This window comes from Eublepharis macularius, chromosome 12 (genome assembly GCF_028583425.1).
Source record: "Eublepharis macularius isolate TG4126 chromosome 12, MPM_Emac_v1.0, whole genome shotgun sequence".
NCBI lineage: Eukaryota > Metazoa > Chordata > Lepidosauria > Squamata > Eublepharidae > Eublepharis > Eublepharis macularius.
The window spans coordinates 30,044,367-30,061,921 of record NC_072801.1 but is presented as its reverse complement, the minus strand read 5'-3'; the positions used below and the strand labels follow the sequence as shown (position 1 = coordinate 30,061,921).

Genomic DNA, 17,555 nt, shown 5'->3' with positions numbered 1-17,555 from the left:
AAAACACACACACACTCACATATGTTTTGATCCTTCATCTTACTAAATACAATCCCCAAACCTATTGCAAACTGTGATACAGATAATGATGGGAAAGGTGTGTTGGTGATGGTCTGGGCACTTGCCACCTGGGACTTTCAACATACAAAGCTTCTGTTCCATGATGAAGCAATGGCCCATTCCTGCACAGGGGGGCGGGTCCTAGTTACTTACAGGAATGTGAGGTAGTGGCACACGTCCATTTGCTTTGGCACTTTCCTGCATCTCTCTACGATGCTGCTTTCTGAGTCGGTATGGTGGAATCCCATCTCTGCAAAAAGGAAATAAGATGGACACCGAGCATGACCTTCAGAGTAGACGAAACACAGTACACCTTGACAGGCCAGGCTATCAGGGTCTCGAAGAGGCAGCCGCCACAGGCAAGAGGTGGCTAGAACACAAAAAACACCTTACCAAACTTGGCTACTTTCCTCTCTACCTTGATGTGTCCCAGAGATGGAGTTCAACTGACACTTCCAAATATGAGACATGGGAGACACATAGAGGAGGATTCTCTTGCCTGTGTGCCTTGCCTGAGAGTGCCCACAAGCATTGGCTGGCCAGCTGGAGCAGAACAACATGGACCTTTGGTAGATCTCAGCAAGGCATTTCTTACTGATCTGTATGTGCCCTTGACTTCCCCCCAATGGAGCGACAGCTATCTCCCTATTCAGGGTAACCCCAATACTCTTCAGGTGCCATAGAAGTGAGTGCTGTATTCCATTTTCCACTCAAACCCAGATCACAGACTAATCTAGTTCTTCAGGTTTCATAAGGACTGCCAGAATGTTTTATAAATGTGGAGCCACCTTTACACAACCCCTTTCTTATGAAGGAATGTGGTTTCTAGAGCAGTAAGCCAATTTAATCACCACTTCTCTCTTAGAACAGTACTATCTTATGTACTCTGCATGAGCAGAACTTGCAGCACTTCAGGCCAGGGTGACAAGGTCTTCTCTGCTTATTCCAAGAGCTCTGCTAACCAGGAGCAATCCCCAGACCCAGATGGGTAAGTGTCCATCCAAACTTTCGCAGGAGCCTCCTCCTTCTTCTCCAGCCTGCTTGGAGAGGCAGGATTGTGTATGTTTGGTCCTCCTAAATATGGGCCTGGGGCAACTGCCCCTGTTGTCCATTGACTAAGGCTACTCCTACTACCAACTGATATCACTTAAGCCAGATATTCTGCTTCCCACAGGTACCAGCTGGATTTGGATCCCATCAAACAGGGTCTTTCTGAAAGAAAAATCCATGCAGAGTCCAGAATCCCAAGCTACATCTTCCAAGGGGAGTACAACCCATTCAGAATAAGTGCCCTTATTCTGGGACAAACCTAAAGGAACTAACAACAGAACACCGCTGGTTGTCACCTATAGCTCCCAGCTCAAACCCATCCAACGTATCATCAGTGAGCTACAACCCATCCTGGAAAATGATACCTCTCTCTCAGAAGCCCTGGGTGGAAGACCTTTCCTTGCCTACAGACAGCCCCCCAACCTTAAACGACTTCTCACTTACAATCATGAATCGGCCAGCAGAGTCACCAGCACAGGTACCAGGCCCTGCAACAGACCCAGATGCCAGCTCTGCCCCTATATCTACCCAGGTAATACAATTACAGGACCCAATGGCATCAACTACACTGTCTCTGGCTCTTACAGCTGCTCATCCTCCAATCTGATATATGCCCTCATGTGCCAACAGTGTCCTTCTGCTCTGTACATTGGACAAACCAGCCAACCTCTACGCAAAAGAATAAATGGACACAAATCTGACATTAGAAATGGAAACGTCCAAAAACCAGTGGGAGAACACTTCAATCTACCAGGACATTCCATCAAAGACTTTAAGGTCGCTGTGGTTCAACAGAAACCTTTCAAAAACAAAATCCAACGGGAGGCTGCTGAATTGGAATTCATATGCAAATTTGACTCTGTCAAGCTGGGACTGAATAGAGACTGTGAATGGTTATCACATTATCACAGGTAACAGATTTCCTTTACAGCGGCGTGGTCTGGGGGAGCCCAGTGGCGCCTGGTATGGGCTTTTGGGGACCACAGTTCTCTTTGTCAGATGCATCTGGCAGGAAGAGCTGTGGTTATCGAAGGCTTATACTACATAGGAATTGGATGCTTTTACTGCTGCAAACTAACACGGCAAACTGACTCCACACCAAAAGGAGATGTTTACATTTACTAGCAAAGGAATGTTTTGGTTGCCTCCCCACTAATTGCATCTTGTCCCCTTCTGATATATGTCCCCTTCTCTCCCCTCTCCCTCCTCCTCTTCTGTATTTGACCAGTTTGTATCATGCATCTGACGAAGAGAACTTGATTCTTGAAAGCTTATGCTACAATAAAATTGGTTAGTCTTAAAGGTGCTACTGGACTCTTTTTGATTTTGCTACTACAGACTAACACGGCTAACTCCTCTGGATCTTTGACCATTCAGAATAAGTGGTATGCTACTGCTCAGTTCGTTGGACCCCCACTCCCACCCAGTGCCCCTCAGTCTTGTCTGGATTAAGTGAGTTTGCTTGCCTGCATCCGCTGCATCCCCATGAAACTGAATGAAGGAGTTACCAACGCGACACTGTATTTTGAGCTTCCAGATGACACCCAGTCAGCAGTTTCACGGAGACACATTGGAATTGCTTTCCAGGATGTTCTTTTTGTTTAGCGGAGAGGGCTGATGCATTCAGAAGCAAATTCTTCTCCTATGCTATTCAACATCTATATGAAAATTATTAAAGGGTGTCATCTGGACAACTGAAGTACACTGTCATTTTCTCCATCTCCATAACACTAAACTTGGGGACATCCAATGAAGTTGATGGACAATAAATTCAAAATGAACAAAAGGAAGTACTTCTTTAATTTACTTGTGGAATTTGCTGCCAGTGGACATACTGATAGGAACAAGCTCAGATAACTTCAAAAGTGGATTAGACAGAGTCATGGAGGATAGATCCATCAAATGAGATTGTGAATAAGGGGAACCTCCGTGGTCAGAGGCATCAAACCTCTGAATACCAGGGGAACATCAGCGGAAGGCCTTGGGCTCTGTGGCCTGTTGTTGTTCCTCCGGCAGCTGTTTTGGCTGCTGTGTGAAAAAGGATGCTGCAATAGATACACCACTGGTCAGATCCAACAAGGCTCTTCTGATGTTCTTATGGATGCAGGGAAACAAACTGAATCCAGACAAGATAGAAGGCAGTGAGTTGGGGGTAACGTTGACTCAGGTATAGATATACAACCTGTTCTGGATGGGCTTACATTCCAACTGAAATCTTGGAATTTTGGGATGTTCCTGGAGCCAGCACTATTGCTAGATGAGCAGCATTCAGAGGTGGCCAAGAGTGAGTTGGTAAGTTGAATGTGGCAGCCAGGATTTTGCCAGGAACTCATCAAGATATACACATAAGACCAATGATACATCAGTGGCACTGGCTTTCAATTTGTTTCCAGGCCCAACTCAAAGTGTTGAATTTGTCCTTGAAAGCCCTACATGGCTTGGAATTTATAATATTTATGCTCCACCACTTTGCCTTTATCATGAATACCAAGGCAGCTTGCCTGGATCTGAGACCAGCCAGCAGTACACCACTTAAGGAGTCCATCCTCTCAAAAGCAAGGGTAGCAGACCCTCCTGCCACTGTCCTCAAGTTACAGAACTCTCTACCCCGAGGCCCTTTGGGCCCACTCTCTTTTGACCTTCTGACAATGTCTAAAAGCTGTCTTATTCAGGAGGGCCTTGGAAACTGAATACATCTTTGGTTTTTTTTTTCTTGCACTTAGGCTGCTGGGACTAATTCTAGTTGCTGCTTCAGTTTGCTTGGGTTTTACTAAGCTGCTGTTGGTTGCACTGTCATTATTTATTTATTCTATCCTAGCTTGCCCTGAGTATTTTTAGAGTCAAAAGGTGGAATAAAAATATATAAACTGGAGCAGATCTTTCTGACCTACTCCTGAGGTGTTCACTGGAGCGACCAAGCAAAGCAGGCTGCCAGGCTTTGGTTGGTTCTGGACAATCCAATATCCACTTAGGAGCATCTCTAACCAGACAGGCCAAGACAAGGGAAAGAAGGAGGTGGAGCATATATGACTTCCTCTGAGTTCTACATGCCAAACAAACTCAGATGTCCTTTCATCCATCATAACCACTGGGCAGCACTGTGTCCAGCAGAAGTTGGGAGCACAGATGACTGAGGCAGGACTCCACAAGTTTCTCTTTGCTTGGACTCAGAATCAAGTACTCACACGCTGCTGTCCGTCAGTGACATGGTGTCTGCATCACTGGACATGCTATGCTGTTCGCTGTCATTTGCGCTGGTTGCTGGGGCGAGGGCATAGCCTGTATTGACATAGTAAGGATTCACTGGCTCTCTCCAAGGCCCATGCCTGCAAAAGAAAAAGATCCAGCTTCATTTGGAACCACTGCCACCAAATCCATCTGGACAGAAAAAGACTTCTTGGACCTACAAAACTGTCACAAGCAGTGTCTGGCCACTGGTCCATTCACACAGCATTGCCTATTCTGATCAGCAGTGGCTCTCCAAGGTCTCTGGCAGAGAAAGGTCTCTTCTACATTTGTTACTTGAGATGTTTTAACGGGAGATGCCAGAGATTGAACCTGGGACCTTCTGCATGTAAACCTGTATGTAAAGGAGGGGGCCACCAAGCTAAGGCACCTCCTCAAGATTTGCACTTGACACAACACATATCCCACCAGGAGAACACAGGATAAGAGACTTGTAAACACAAGAACTGGAACTCCTGCAGAAAAGCAATCTCGGTTATGAAGTTGTAATGATAAGGTACCAAGGCATTTTCCTGCTGAAGATATCTGGTTTTGCAAATACTGAATTACCTCCCCCAAGCACTAATCACTAGCAAACCATGAGTGCCACAGAAGAGAACACAGCTTGCTGCCCAAAGGAAGACTGAGCAACAATGGCTCAAGAATGGGTATTGTCCCATGCAGCAGAGGGAAACCCAAACTGACCTCAAGGATTAGTCTGTCTTCGCAATGCTCCCAGAATCTTAGCTCTATCTGCACAAAAACCCTGGGTCAAATCCCAAATCAGTTACAAAGCTCACTGGGGGCCTATTGACCAGTCACTATCTCTGACTAACCAACCTTGAAGGGCTGTTGTGAGGATAAAATGTAGGGGTTACACATGTATACTGCCTTGGTCTCTTTGGCTTAAAATGAGGCCAAGGCAGCAAGATTTTGATTCATTGGATTCAGCTGACATAATTCAGTCACACTAAAAACATGTGTCAGAGAGAGAGAGAGAGAGAACATGAACATCTAGGAAATGTGAACCTTGCTGAAACCCACAGCCTCAAAGGGGTTTCAGAGTGGGCGTGGCCTCATGGCCACTAGTCTTTTGGCTGGGGCTAGGAATGCAGGAGGAGAAGAACATTTGGTTCCTGGATCATTATTTGACAGTCACAGAAGATGCTTGTAAGACACCACAACAATCCATGTACAGAATTCCCATCTTGCTGCGCTCATGGAAGAGCATGCAGCTAATGTTGCTGTTTCTTAATTCAACTTCAAAAGAATGTTACATCTGAAATGAATTCTTTGGAGTAAAAGGAAAGAAGAAATGACAGGACAGATCACATTCTGCTCCATTTTATACAAGCTACTTCATCTACATAAGTTGGGGAAGAAACATACCTATTGAACTATTGTTTGCACACACAGCCTGCTAAATGACAAGCTCCTATCACTCTCCTTAAGCACTTAATGGTGCTAGGTGTACAAGACATGGCAAATGGCAGTGTGAACTGCTACCACATTACATGATGGCTACAAGCACACAGATGCTCTGTGCAGGACCAAGGGCAGGCAGAAGCTGGGGTTCAAAACTAATGTCCATGAAAGGAGCTCACACAAAGCTTGCCTGGAACAAGCTAGAACACCTGAGCTGGGATACCAAACAGTCACACGAAGCATTTTCACTGAAGCCATGGTATTGGGGACAGAGCAAGCAGTCTAAAGGCCAAAACAGGCCTGGCATGGGAGATCCACGATCAGACCTTCTGCAGGTTCAGGCTGTACCTCAAAGCAGCAGCTGAGAAAGTGCCAGTGAAGGGTAGGGGTGTTAAACTACATTTAACCTTGCCTGCTGTTCCAATTTATTTTTCAGCTTCCATAGGTCTTTTGGCCCTAACAGGAGGAGAAAGGCCAAAGCAAAAGTCATCCAATGGGGGTCTACAACAGAGAGGCAGCTATACAGGCAAGAGGGAACCCACCTGAGAACCAAGGCTGGCCCCCAGCAAACTGCATAGGTGGTACAATGAGGAGGATGCCAATACCCCACAGGGGTTTGGCTCACTTTCAACAGCACAAGTGGTAAATGGCATCTCCTTTGAAGACCATGGTATCACCATCAACTGGGCTCCAAGCCAAGGCTCTGTGGACATAGCTTGCACCTGGCAGGTGTGTGTCTTACCTGCCCTAACATGATCCCCACTGGGGCATACTTGATCTTTCAGGAGTATATCCACCCAGGTTGTGTATCTATTTCCTAGTCAGCTCTGCTCATGCTTCTTGCCTCTGGATTGAGATTCCCTTTATTCACCTGTACCCAGCCCTTCATAGTTTCTAGATTAGATATCGTTTGAAAACAGTCACTGCCTCCCCAGAAATAGGCACAAAGGGGTACCAGCATCTTTACTAACAACATCTAATCTCCAAGTGACCTCTCCCAGTGGCTTCAAGTAGATATTAAATACAGCAAGGGACAGAAGAGAGTTAATACTGGTTAAGGGTGCCTCCAGAAAAGAACTCAAACCGCTGATTTGGCACAACATCTTGTGGATTCCAGCAGCATGGCAAACTGCAGGGCTTTCACCCCCAGCTCCAAGTTCTGGAGGCAGAACTCTTCTCACAGAGACTGGAAAGAATTCTAACAATTTACACAAGTACCTCTCTCCATCCTTCCTGTCTTGCCACAATCTTTCTATTTTGGCCTGATACAGTTTGCAAGCTTTTGTTTGTTGTTACCTTTTTAGTTTCTCATGTGGTGCAAAAGCTTTTCAAGAAAGAAATTTTACAAAGTCAATTTTATGGGTCCCCAAAGTTCTATTCTGCATTTTATTTATTATGCCACAAACATCAGGAACAGGGAATATGAGGCTGACCACAAACAAGGGAAGCACATGAGATGTGGGCAAAATTTTGGCACTTGCTCCAAACAATATGAAGTCACAGGGCAGGGATGGGGGAAGATGAACAGAAAAAAATTACTTTAGTCAGGTAAGAGGCACAATCTCTCTGTCTTGGAGCTCTCATTATTTTGAGTCTGTTGTGCCCAAATCAACTGTAGAAAGGCAGCTCATCTCTTCCCTTTTGCTGATTGTTTCTGCTGAAATTGAACATCCTATTCCAAAGCAGACTTGGGTGGAAAATGTAATCCTGACTTTTTAATACGTCACTAACTACAAGCATGTGTAAAGACAGCTCACCCAGCCCTTGACTGATGAGACCGAGGGAACTGTCAGATAATACCCCAGGGGGCTTCCAAAATGAGGGACATCTGTCATCCAGAGGTGTAACAGGAAGAGACCAGGGTTTTTGGCAAGGTCTGCAGAATGTCACAATAATTTGTTTAAATGATATACACCCTTCTCTTTTCAGAAGACCTCTCACAGGTACAGAAATTAAACTCTGAAAAGCTGATGAGTTTGACTGAGACTGAGAGTTTGTACCTTTGTTCCTTCCTTCACACCTCTTCAAAGTCCTCGCTGGAGATGGCTTACAATTACAACAATGTAACTATACAGAAACAAGTCATTAAAAATGAGGAGCAATAAGGTGGTCAAAGCTGCTTCTGCTCCCCCTCACCCCCCCCCACAGCTGCCCAGTAGGGCCTGAAGAACCTGTTACCTCTGCTCAGGAGCCTTCCAGCTCACCCACTTTAGCCATGACAAAAGAACAGACAGCACGAAGAAAGGAGGCAGGCCAGGAAAACAAAGAACAGGTGATGGGGGGGGGGGGAGCTCTGCCAGCTTCTGTTGCTTCCTCTGGGAAAGGGGATCAAATGACAATGAGATTTTCCTTCATATTAATTCTGAGACTGGCATTATAATTTCTTTAGAAGTTTGAAAACATTCAACCACAGTGACAAAAAATACACACAAATTTTGCTAAAAACACATTGTGAACTTCCAATCGTTTCAAGCAGTACAATGAAGAAAATTATAATCTGTACACCAAACCGCCCAACTTGACTGGCATTCCTAACATTGTTTCCTATCAGCAACCTAATCTCATTCTTCCAGATTGCAAAATTGTACCCTCTTTCTCTCTTTTTTGGGCATAGAGGTTATTAATTTATCTATAAGATTACAGGAGGAGGAAAGGACCCCTAGGCTGCACTGAGTCCTAGGCAATGGCCCTAGTTTGCACTAGGACACTGCATCAGGGTCACAGTTTGGAAGACAGGTGTGGCAACAAGCTCTTGCTACTTTCCCACTCACTGCAGAGAAACTAAATGAAATAAAAAGAGTCTAGTAGCACCTTTAAGACTAACCAACTTTATTGTAGCATAAGCTTTCGAGAATCACAGTTCTCTTCGTCAGATGCATGGAGGACAAGAAGAAACTGTGATTCTCAAAAGCTTATGCTACAATAAAGTTGGTTAGTCTTAAAGGTGCTACTGGACTCTTTTTGATTTTGCTACTACAGACTAACACGGCTAACTCCTCTGGATAAATGAATTAATTGTGTCTGCTTCCACTGGAAAACCAGCAATGCCAGAATCACTGTTTTCAGGACGAGTCTTGATAGAACAGAGTCAAACAGAAGTAACATGAGCTCAAGTTCTAGGGCTGATAAACAGGTTAAAATAACCAAATCACTACATCTGCATGGCATACTCCCAACAGTTCTTATGTGACTCAGATGCAAAATAGTTGATATGCTATAAAAAATGCCGCTTGTAGCTAAAATCAAATGAGGAGCAATGCATTTTTTTTAAAAAAAGAGATCTGGATCCAGTCCAAAAAAGTACCAGCTGATTTTGATTAGCGTAACAAATTGGTGTAAACATATTAAAGCTAGAATCACTGTACACATAACGAGCTCAACTAAGTGTCATGACCTCCTCTGACCAGCCCAGTGACTGACCTGGAGAGCTCAGAGGAAGAGGCTGAGGAGGCAAGGCTAGGGAACCAGCAGGATCAGGGAGGGACTGGCACTGCAGCAGCACCTGCTGACCATGCTCCAGCAGCACTGTGGGCCATCCTGCCAGAGCCTGCCAAGGAGACCTTGCTACCAGCCTCAATGATAACCTCTAAGTCTCTGCCAGCTAGGATGTGAACCTGGACCTGTAGCTCCTCAAGACCCACTCCTACTCTGCAAGAGTGGCTTCCACAGAAGACCCAGGTTGAGATAAAACAAAGAAGGTGAAGTGCCAGACTGGGCAGCACGCAATCCCAGCCTATACCCAGAATGGAGCTCTGAGACTAATGCTGCTTTACAGGATCCTGGCCAAGGCACAGCTCCGTCTCAGGAGCCTGAACACCTGCCAGCAGATGCAGCTGAGCCAGATTACCTCTTCAGCCTGTTTAGCTGAGGCTTGAGAAGGCTGCATTGCTAGATCAACCAATCCACTAGGTGCAAGCCCCAGCCCCCTGCCTGTAGCACCAAGCCAAGCTTTAGTCTACGTTCTCAAGTCTAACCAGCCAAGCTGGTGGCCCTACTCCAGAGAATCCGACACCTGGGCAGCCTGCAAAGCACACGGCATTAAAGAAGAATCAGCATGGCTTTGGTAAAGTGCCACTGCTTTATCATAAACCTTTAGGAGTTCTTTTAAACTTTGAGGACATGGAAAAGACTGGACCTGGACTTCCAAAATGGTTTCAACAAAAACCCCTCCCAAGAAGATCCTGGACAGACTTAGCAGGCATAAGAAAAGAAGACATGTCCTCTTGAGAATTAGAAGCTGGTTAAATGTCAGGAAGCAAAGAGCAGAAATAAAAGTAGATGTGGCAGAAAATTCAATGAATATGTCACTTCAGCCTGCAGCAACGGTGAAAAAGGTAAGTTGCATGCAATGGCTTATTAGGCAAGGGATTAAAAACAAGGCAGCTGTAATGCCCTAGCCATGTGGCAATAGTGATTTGGCATAGATTAGCCAAATCCCAAAAAAGTGAAGAAAAGGACAAATAAAAGGATCAGTGGGTTGGAGTATCTTCTGTACAAAGAAATGCGGAGTTTAGGGCTTTTAAAAGCTTCAAATATAGATTACTAAGTGGAGACATAACAAAGGTTTATCAAATTATTCATAGGGGAGTGTAAAAGCAGAGTACTTTTCTCCTGCTCCCATAGTAATAAAACCCAGTAGCACCCAGCGGAGTTGATGGGTAATAGATTCAGGACAGCCAAAGGAAGAACTTTTTCAAAGAGTGATCAGTGTGTGGATTTCACTATCACGGGGTGCAGTAAGACACATTCATGCAGTGCCTATTAGCCAAGAATAACTAAATAGATCCTCCATGCTCAGAAGCAGTAAAATTCTGAATATCTGTGCTGTGGGGGGGAAGGGTCAATAACAGGGGGAGGTTTTGGCCTCCATGCCCTTGTTGCAGGTCTCCCCAGGGTATCTGGTTGGTTTAGAGATGGAAAAGACTGGATGGGCAGATTGTGTGTGTGTGTGTGGGGGGGGTCCTTTTTCCGGCCCCTGATAATTTTTTTCCCAATTTTTCCATGGAAAAAAATAGAGATTTTTGAGAAGCTTTGAAAAAAACTGTTATGGATGGATTATTTTCTCTTTTGGAATGGGTGACATGAAGATTTTGATGTAAAACAATCTACAACATTAGATTCCCTATGCAGACATATACAACTTATTCTCAAAGCTATGCTCTTAATTTGTTCACAATTAATATGTTATAATGCACTACTTAAGAGTCCAATGCTTTCAGTGTTCTAAATGTAACTCAATATACAAATATGCCACTAATTCTGGGACTGTGCAAGACTATTCATAGCTATCTATAATATCCTCTTTTGTTCACTACAGGAATTGTAGTGAATTGTATTTTCAACATTTACCTTTTCCCACATCTCAAATGGCAAAAACTAAGATGGTTGTGCTAAAGTAACACAGGATGAAACACTTTTCACCTCTCTCTCAAGTACTGATATATTTACAATTTTCCTTACAGAGAATGAAAGCATTTGTAATTCTAAATTCCATAAATATGTGAAAGAGCAATTTATATGGGTAAATTATGTATTTATGCTCTTAACAGCCACAACGTAAGTTTGTATTTGATAACCAAGTGCAGCATACACTTCCTCTGCCAAATTTCAATTCCTTCCCTTATTCCAAACCCAGGTGAAAAAAAAATCTAGTCTTCCCCCTGGCTTCAAAACTTCTAAGTCTGCCAGTGCAATCCAGAGTTCCACCCGTGACCCTCATAAACCCATTGACCCCAATAGACTTACAAAGGAGTAACTCTGCTCAGGACTGCAGTGAAGGATAGCCACTGTGTAAAACAGGCTGTGGACCAGATGGACCCCTGGTCGAGTAACAGTTTTCTCCAATACCACTTTTCACCCCCAGCAGCAGGAACAATGGTGACCCATTTACAATGCCATCCTAAGACAAGTCTCACCTTGACTTTAATGGTCTCAGAAGGCTGTAATGCTACTTTGGGTGGCACTGGAGAAAGCTGAGCTTTGCTGGCTAGCAGAGACGATGATCAGCTATCTAGCTCAACACAAACTCTACTTTATTTTTTCTATGATAGGCCACAGGCACTCCCTTGATGCCAACCCAGCCCTGGAAAGAAAACACTCACAACATCCTCATTTCTGTCACTGTGGTCCACCACTCATGGATGCTGGATTCACCTGCCCTCTCCCAAAACTGTTCTAGCAGGACTCTGATCATTTCCGGCAAAGCTACTGAATTAGGATTTTGTAACCTGAAGAATTTCAAACTAGGTATGTTAACTTGGGAGTTAAATCTAAGTAACATCATGATAACAAGCATGCTTTTAGCAACCAGGAAAAGACATCCCAAAAGACATATTCTTTCTGATCACAGCAACCAAACTACTCAGCTCCTTCCAACACATTCAACAGCTCCTAAAATGTATTTATTAAAATATTTATACCCTGTGTTTTCTCTTGGCTCAAGATGGCTTTCTTAACTCCGCAGGAAAGCCCTAGTATCTGCAATGGTGCTTGCCAGCCTCTCAATTAAACTAGCAAGGGATCAAAGGACTCTTCCCATTTCTCAATGTTTCCTGTCTCATAATCCAGAGGAAAACAGCATTTGGAACATAAAGCTGCTAACATCTACACCAAATTATGAAATGCACATAGAGAAGAATGAATCCCAGCTACCTGCCTCAACACCGCAGAAGGTCTTAAACGCTTGAAGAGATCGTGCTGCACCTTTAAGGGCTGTCACCTTTTGAAGAAAGGAAAATAATACAAAATAAAATAAGTTTGGGATGGGGAGCCAGATGGTGGGGATTCCAGTCATATTTGGATTGCGTGTGTGGGCAGGGTTATCTTAATGGTATGTTGTGGTCTTATATACTTAGGAGGCTATTTCTCTCTCTCTTTTTTTATTTCCCTAGCAATCTCCTTGGAATGGGATATACATTTAAGAATACACGTTCACTATGCATGTAGTGCAGGTAGTTTCTAATTATGGAGAATTCCCCACTGGAACAGTCAGGAAAACAGATAAGGCTACAAATGTTTGGGGAGGGACCAATGCTTTGATTTCTGACATCTCTGCAGCATTTCAGAATACCCCCTTCCTGGGACTTGGCAGCCACTGCCAATCAGGGTAGACAGTGCTGGATCAGCCAGAGTGATGGTTTGACTCAAAAGAAGGGCACAAATTCCCTTCCTCTGTAGCTTCACACAGCCATGCCATGAAGTCCTACTACCATGTCCTGCCAGCCTCTGCCATTGCAGACCAAAACTCCAGCTAAGAATAACTTGGGCTGTTACCCCTGCCCCGGCAGCCTCTCTGGCATCTCCACCAGATGGAAAAGGAACACGCTACATGCAAAGATGATCTGCTGGTCCCCCAGCTGCCACTGGGAGACCTTTGCACCTGTGGGTCTCACCTGAACTCTCTTCCTTCACTGTATCGTCTTGATGAGGATGTTGCGCGCTGAGTGGCTGTTTCCAGAAGCAGCTGTTGGGTAAGCCTGCTGGAGGGGACTGAATCACGACTGGCTGCCTCCTTCACTTCTTGGTCACACTTCCATTCCTCATCCTCATTGAGGGTAGGCAAATAACCAGACATACATTTCCCTGTCCCAGACCCTGAGCTCTGATCACTGTACACTTTAGGACTTTCTCCACCGGTCCTTGTATATTCCAAATAAATATCTGATTTAAGGAATAGTGGGTATGTATTTTCCTCAATCATGGATTGGATCTCTGTTTGGGCCTGGTCAAATATGGCAGGATCAATTAGCTGTTTCATTACACAATCTTTGATGAAGCTTTTGGTTGCTGGTTTGATTTGCCGTGACACAATCCCATTATTATCCAGAATGTACTTTTTGTAAATAGCTTTTGCCAGTTTCAGCCTCTTCTCCTCATTGGAGTCAGAAGGCTCCAGCTTCCGGAAGCCACTGCAGGCAAACCAGAAGTCCAACAAGTCTGCACAGTCCTCTTGCTTCAGAAAAGTCCTGAACAGATTTATCCCATCCTGATCGTCCAACAAGGAGTGCAAAGACTCTGCCCATCTCAAGTAGGGAGGCGTGGGGGAAGCACTTCCCTCAGGCTCATAGCCCAGATCCAGGTCAGGACGTCTTGGCGTTGCAGTGGAAGTCTCCGCTTTGAGAACATCACATTTCCCAGAGTAAAAACCATGGCCAACCGATCGTAGATCTGTGGAAATTAGTTCCCCTTCCTCACCAGGGACTGGGGGCCTTGGAGCATCTTCGGTGAAGCTCCCTCCAAGATCCAGAGGAAAATTCTGGCCCTGAACATTCATCTTGATGGTGGTCGCCAGAACCGGAGCAACTGAACGGCCCAAGTCTCAGCGTCCCAACAGAAACACGCAGACCCAGCTGGAACAGCGGAAAAGGGCTGTTAGAAACAGTAAACAATCCTAGCTAGTTCAAAACTCTTACTAGTCTTTCACAAATGGAAGGTCTTTCCCCATTCCTGGGGAAACTCAAGGCAAATCTTCTCCTGAAAACAGTAAGGAAGGGTCAAGATACCTGTCCTCCCCCCAACACCAAATTAAAAGTATCCCACGTGCATTGGGAAGATGTAAGTTTCATCACAGCGCCCTGAAAAATCTCCCCATCCTCAGAAGGACTTTTAGCAGCTAATCTATCTACCCAGCCTCCTTCCCTCTTAAAAATCCCACGCCCAAAGATCTCAGATCAGCATAGAGGAGTTCTTACTGGATCCATTTTATTCTTACAACCAGGCTATGAATTGGGTTGCACTGAGAGAAGGTGAATGTCCAGAAAGTCACCTAGCAAGCTCTGCAGCCTAGCAAGGATTTGAAGATGGGAGTCTTATCATTCTTAAATAAGCACCCACCCCTTTAAAAAGTCTTCAAATACATGCTTTTGAAGTCCTGGTCTCAGAAAAATAGTTATGATTTAAGTCAATGGAACCATCCAAACATGCTGTAACATCTTGCAGGATCCAAGCGTTGGAGTGCTTCCGGAAATTAGGCTTGCGGTATGGAACTGGTTGGAAGGATCAAGGCTATCAGCCAACGTTTACATAAATATCGAGTTATTAAGTTAATGCAGGCATTGTTACATTATGAAAACTGCCTGCCATGAATGGAAGAAGCCCTAAATCCCTTTGCTCCGCGGGAAGTGCCTCAGCAGGAAAGTTTTCCTAAAGCAAGCGGTCAACAGAAGGAGAAAGTCCCGAAGCGCCTTGGCCAAAGAGGGCTGGAGTGGCGGGTCCTGAAGTGCCCGGACATCCCCGGCAGCCCCGGCTCAGAGGCCTGTTCACGCCTCAGCTGCGGTCTAGCGCTCCCGGCGCTGCCTGTTCACACGTGAACACGCCGCCCGTACGAAGCCATCCTTCTTCCGCCGGAGCAAACAGTGCCCGGGAGAGGCTTCAGCGCGTTCCCACATTATCTGCTCCCCGAGACCCAGGGTTCACCCGCGGTGCCAACTGCAAAGGCAAGAAGCAGCCGAGGCGAAACCGCCCCCCTTCTTCTTTCTTCCTTCCTCGGCCTGCCCCACCACCCCTGTGAGAGACCGGGCAAGGAAGGCCCGGCGCCCCGGCCTGTCCTGGCCTCCCTTCCCGGCCTTCTCTCTCCAGCACTCACCGGCCCGGGGCGAGTAGAGGCCACGGCGAGGAGGCCGCGCAGGGCGGACGGCGCCGGGCGCCCATAGCTCCTGGGCTCCAGGCACGGCACGGCCCGCCTCGGCCGCTCCGCTCGGCCTGCCTCGGCCGGGCCTGCCTGCCTACCCGCCCGCCTTCCGTCCGTCCGTCCTCCCTTCCCTTCCGCCGCGAGTGACGGTCGAAGGCGGCTCAGCAGCGCCCCCGCCGGAGCGACCGGACGGCAGAGCTAGCACACCCGCCGCACACGGGCCCCGCTGGGCCGGGCCAGGCGAAGCCGCCCTCCGAGAGAAAGAGACGGGGCGTCCATCGGCCCCCAGGCGGGGCGAGAAAGCCGCTGGGCCGCCACAACGTCCACTACCGCCCCCCGGCTCAAAGAGCCGTGAGTAGAGGGGAGGAGTGGCTGCTCCGCAACGCCAGGCCCGGACTTCGGCCTCCTGTCTTTGGGGATCCCGGAGAGAGGTCTTCGCCGAGGCTCTCCTGGGCCCCGCACAGGACCAGAGAGCTCCAGGAAGGCGGCTGGCCTCCAGGCAGGGCCCGCCGAAAAGGCGACCTCCCTCAGCGCTGCTGCTTGCCAGCCAACTGATCTTGCCATCGCTGCCTGTAAGACCCCGGGCTCTTGGGAAAATGGGTCCCTCTTTGGCCTTTCTGCGTGGTCGAGCCCCGGCTCCAAATCCAGGCCGCGGACAATTCAACGAGCGACTTGGGACTCGGCTCTTCCTTAGGCTTACTGCGGGGACGGAGAGCCCAAGAGATTGCGCCCCCCCCCCCCGGTTGGCTGGAGATAAGAGTGGCTGGAGGAGGCTAAGCGGGCCTCGGAGGGCTCCTGGCGGCTTTATTTTGTTTACTTTGTTATTTATATTCCCCTTCTCACTGAGGCCCAAGGCGAATGACACAGTAAGTCAATCTGATCAACGTCTGGGACGTTCACCAAACAATTCAACAGGGGATGGATGGCAGAAATTTGAAAATAAGCATGGATCCTATACAGCTGTGAAACAATGCAGAAATAAAACGAGTAATTTGACATGATAAACTCCCAGTAGAAGCACATTTACCCCAACAGACAATACCTGGTAGTACAGTTTACAGTCCCTATCCTTTTACCAACACATCTCTCTGAGCCATTTCTTAAAGCACAGCCCTATTACCTGAGTAAAAAGCCCTGAATAATTCAGTTTTGCATAGATTGTGGAAACCCAAAACAGTGGGAGTTTTCCTGATCTCTTCGGGGAGGTCATTCCATAAGGTGGGGCCCTCCACAGAGAATGTGTGCACATGGGCAACTAACTGCTGATTTTGCCCATTTGCAGGGTGGTATCTGCAGAGAGCCCTGTAAGCAAAGCTGCCGTGGTAGAGCATAGGAAGAGAGGTGGTCCAGCAGCTTATGAGGGGTCATGGCCATGAAGGGCTTTGTATGTGATAGCCATGACCTTGTCTTGAGTCTGCTAACTGATGGGCAGACAATGGAACAACTGCAGAATAGTAGTAATATATGTGTTCCAGTTAGCTCCTGATAATACTTGAGCTGCACTGTTCTGTACAAGCAGGAGTCTTCAAATTGACTTTGAGGAGAGACCTATGTAGAATGCATTACAGTCGTCTAGTCTTGATGTTACCATGCTGTGAATCCAGGTGGCCAGCTTGGTGGTCATCTCCCAGGCTAGTCTGAGTTGGGAGATAGCCTTTTTTGCAGCTGCATTTACTTGCTTCTCTAGCAGCACTGTTGGATCCAGTCTGCAAGGGTTAACTAAACCCCATTGAAAGTGGGAAGCCCAATGTCCTTCAAGATCTCTGCCTTCCTAACCAACACTTCAGTCTTGTCTAGGTTCAGTTTCAGTTTGTTTGCTTTCAGCCATTTGATCACAGCTGTCAGACAGTAACTCAGTCAGGACCTCTACTGTATCATCAGGTGATTTGAATAGCGAGATATAGAGCTGGATGTCAGGCACATATTGATGACATTCAATTCCAAAACTATGAATGACTTCTCCTAAAGGCTTTACATAGAGGTTGAATAACATGCAGGATAAGATTGCACCTCATAAGACCCCCACAAGATAATTCCCACACTGAAGATAGCTGGTCACTAAAGATAGTTGGGGGTCACTTCCCCCATGTAGCCTTTGAGGGATGCCCCAGAGATCCCAGGGATGTAGTTCCTACTGGATGTCAGCTGGGTGACCTTGGGTCAGTCA

The 17,555-nt window shown here is 46.5% G+C and overlaps 1 protein-coding gene across 3 annotated transcripts in view; it reads right to left on the bottom strand.

The window, feature by feature from the left end:
• AXIN1 (axin 1) overlaps positions 1 to 15,505 on the bottom strand; it is a 28,890-nt gene extending 13,385 nt beyond the window's left edge. For 2 of the 3 annotated variants that reach the window (XM_054993307.1, XM_054993309.1), the window contains exons 1-4: positions 15,344 to 15,505; positions 13,152 to 14,108; positions 4,296 to 4,436; positions 214 to 310 (exon numbers count right to left, since the gene is read on the bottom strand). In XM_054993307.1, coding sequence (XP_054849282.1) covers positions 214 to 310; positions 4,296 to 4,436; positions 13,152 to 14,032 — 1,119 coding nt within the window. In that variant the 5' untranslated portion in view covers positions 14,033 to 14,108; positions 15,344 to 15,505. Of the gene's footprint in view, positions 1 to 213; positions 311 to 4,295; positions 4,437 to 13,151; positions 14,109 to 14,592; positions 14,850 to 15,343 lie in introns of those variants that run through there. The other variant, XM_054993308.1, reaches the window with a different exon arrangement.
• Positions 15,506 to 17,555: the final 2,050 nt, after the last annotated feature.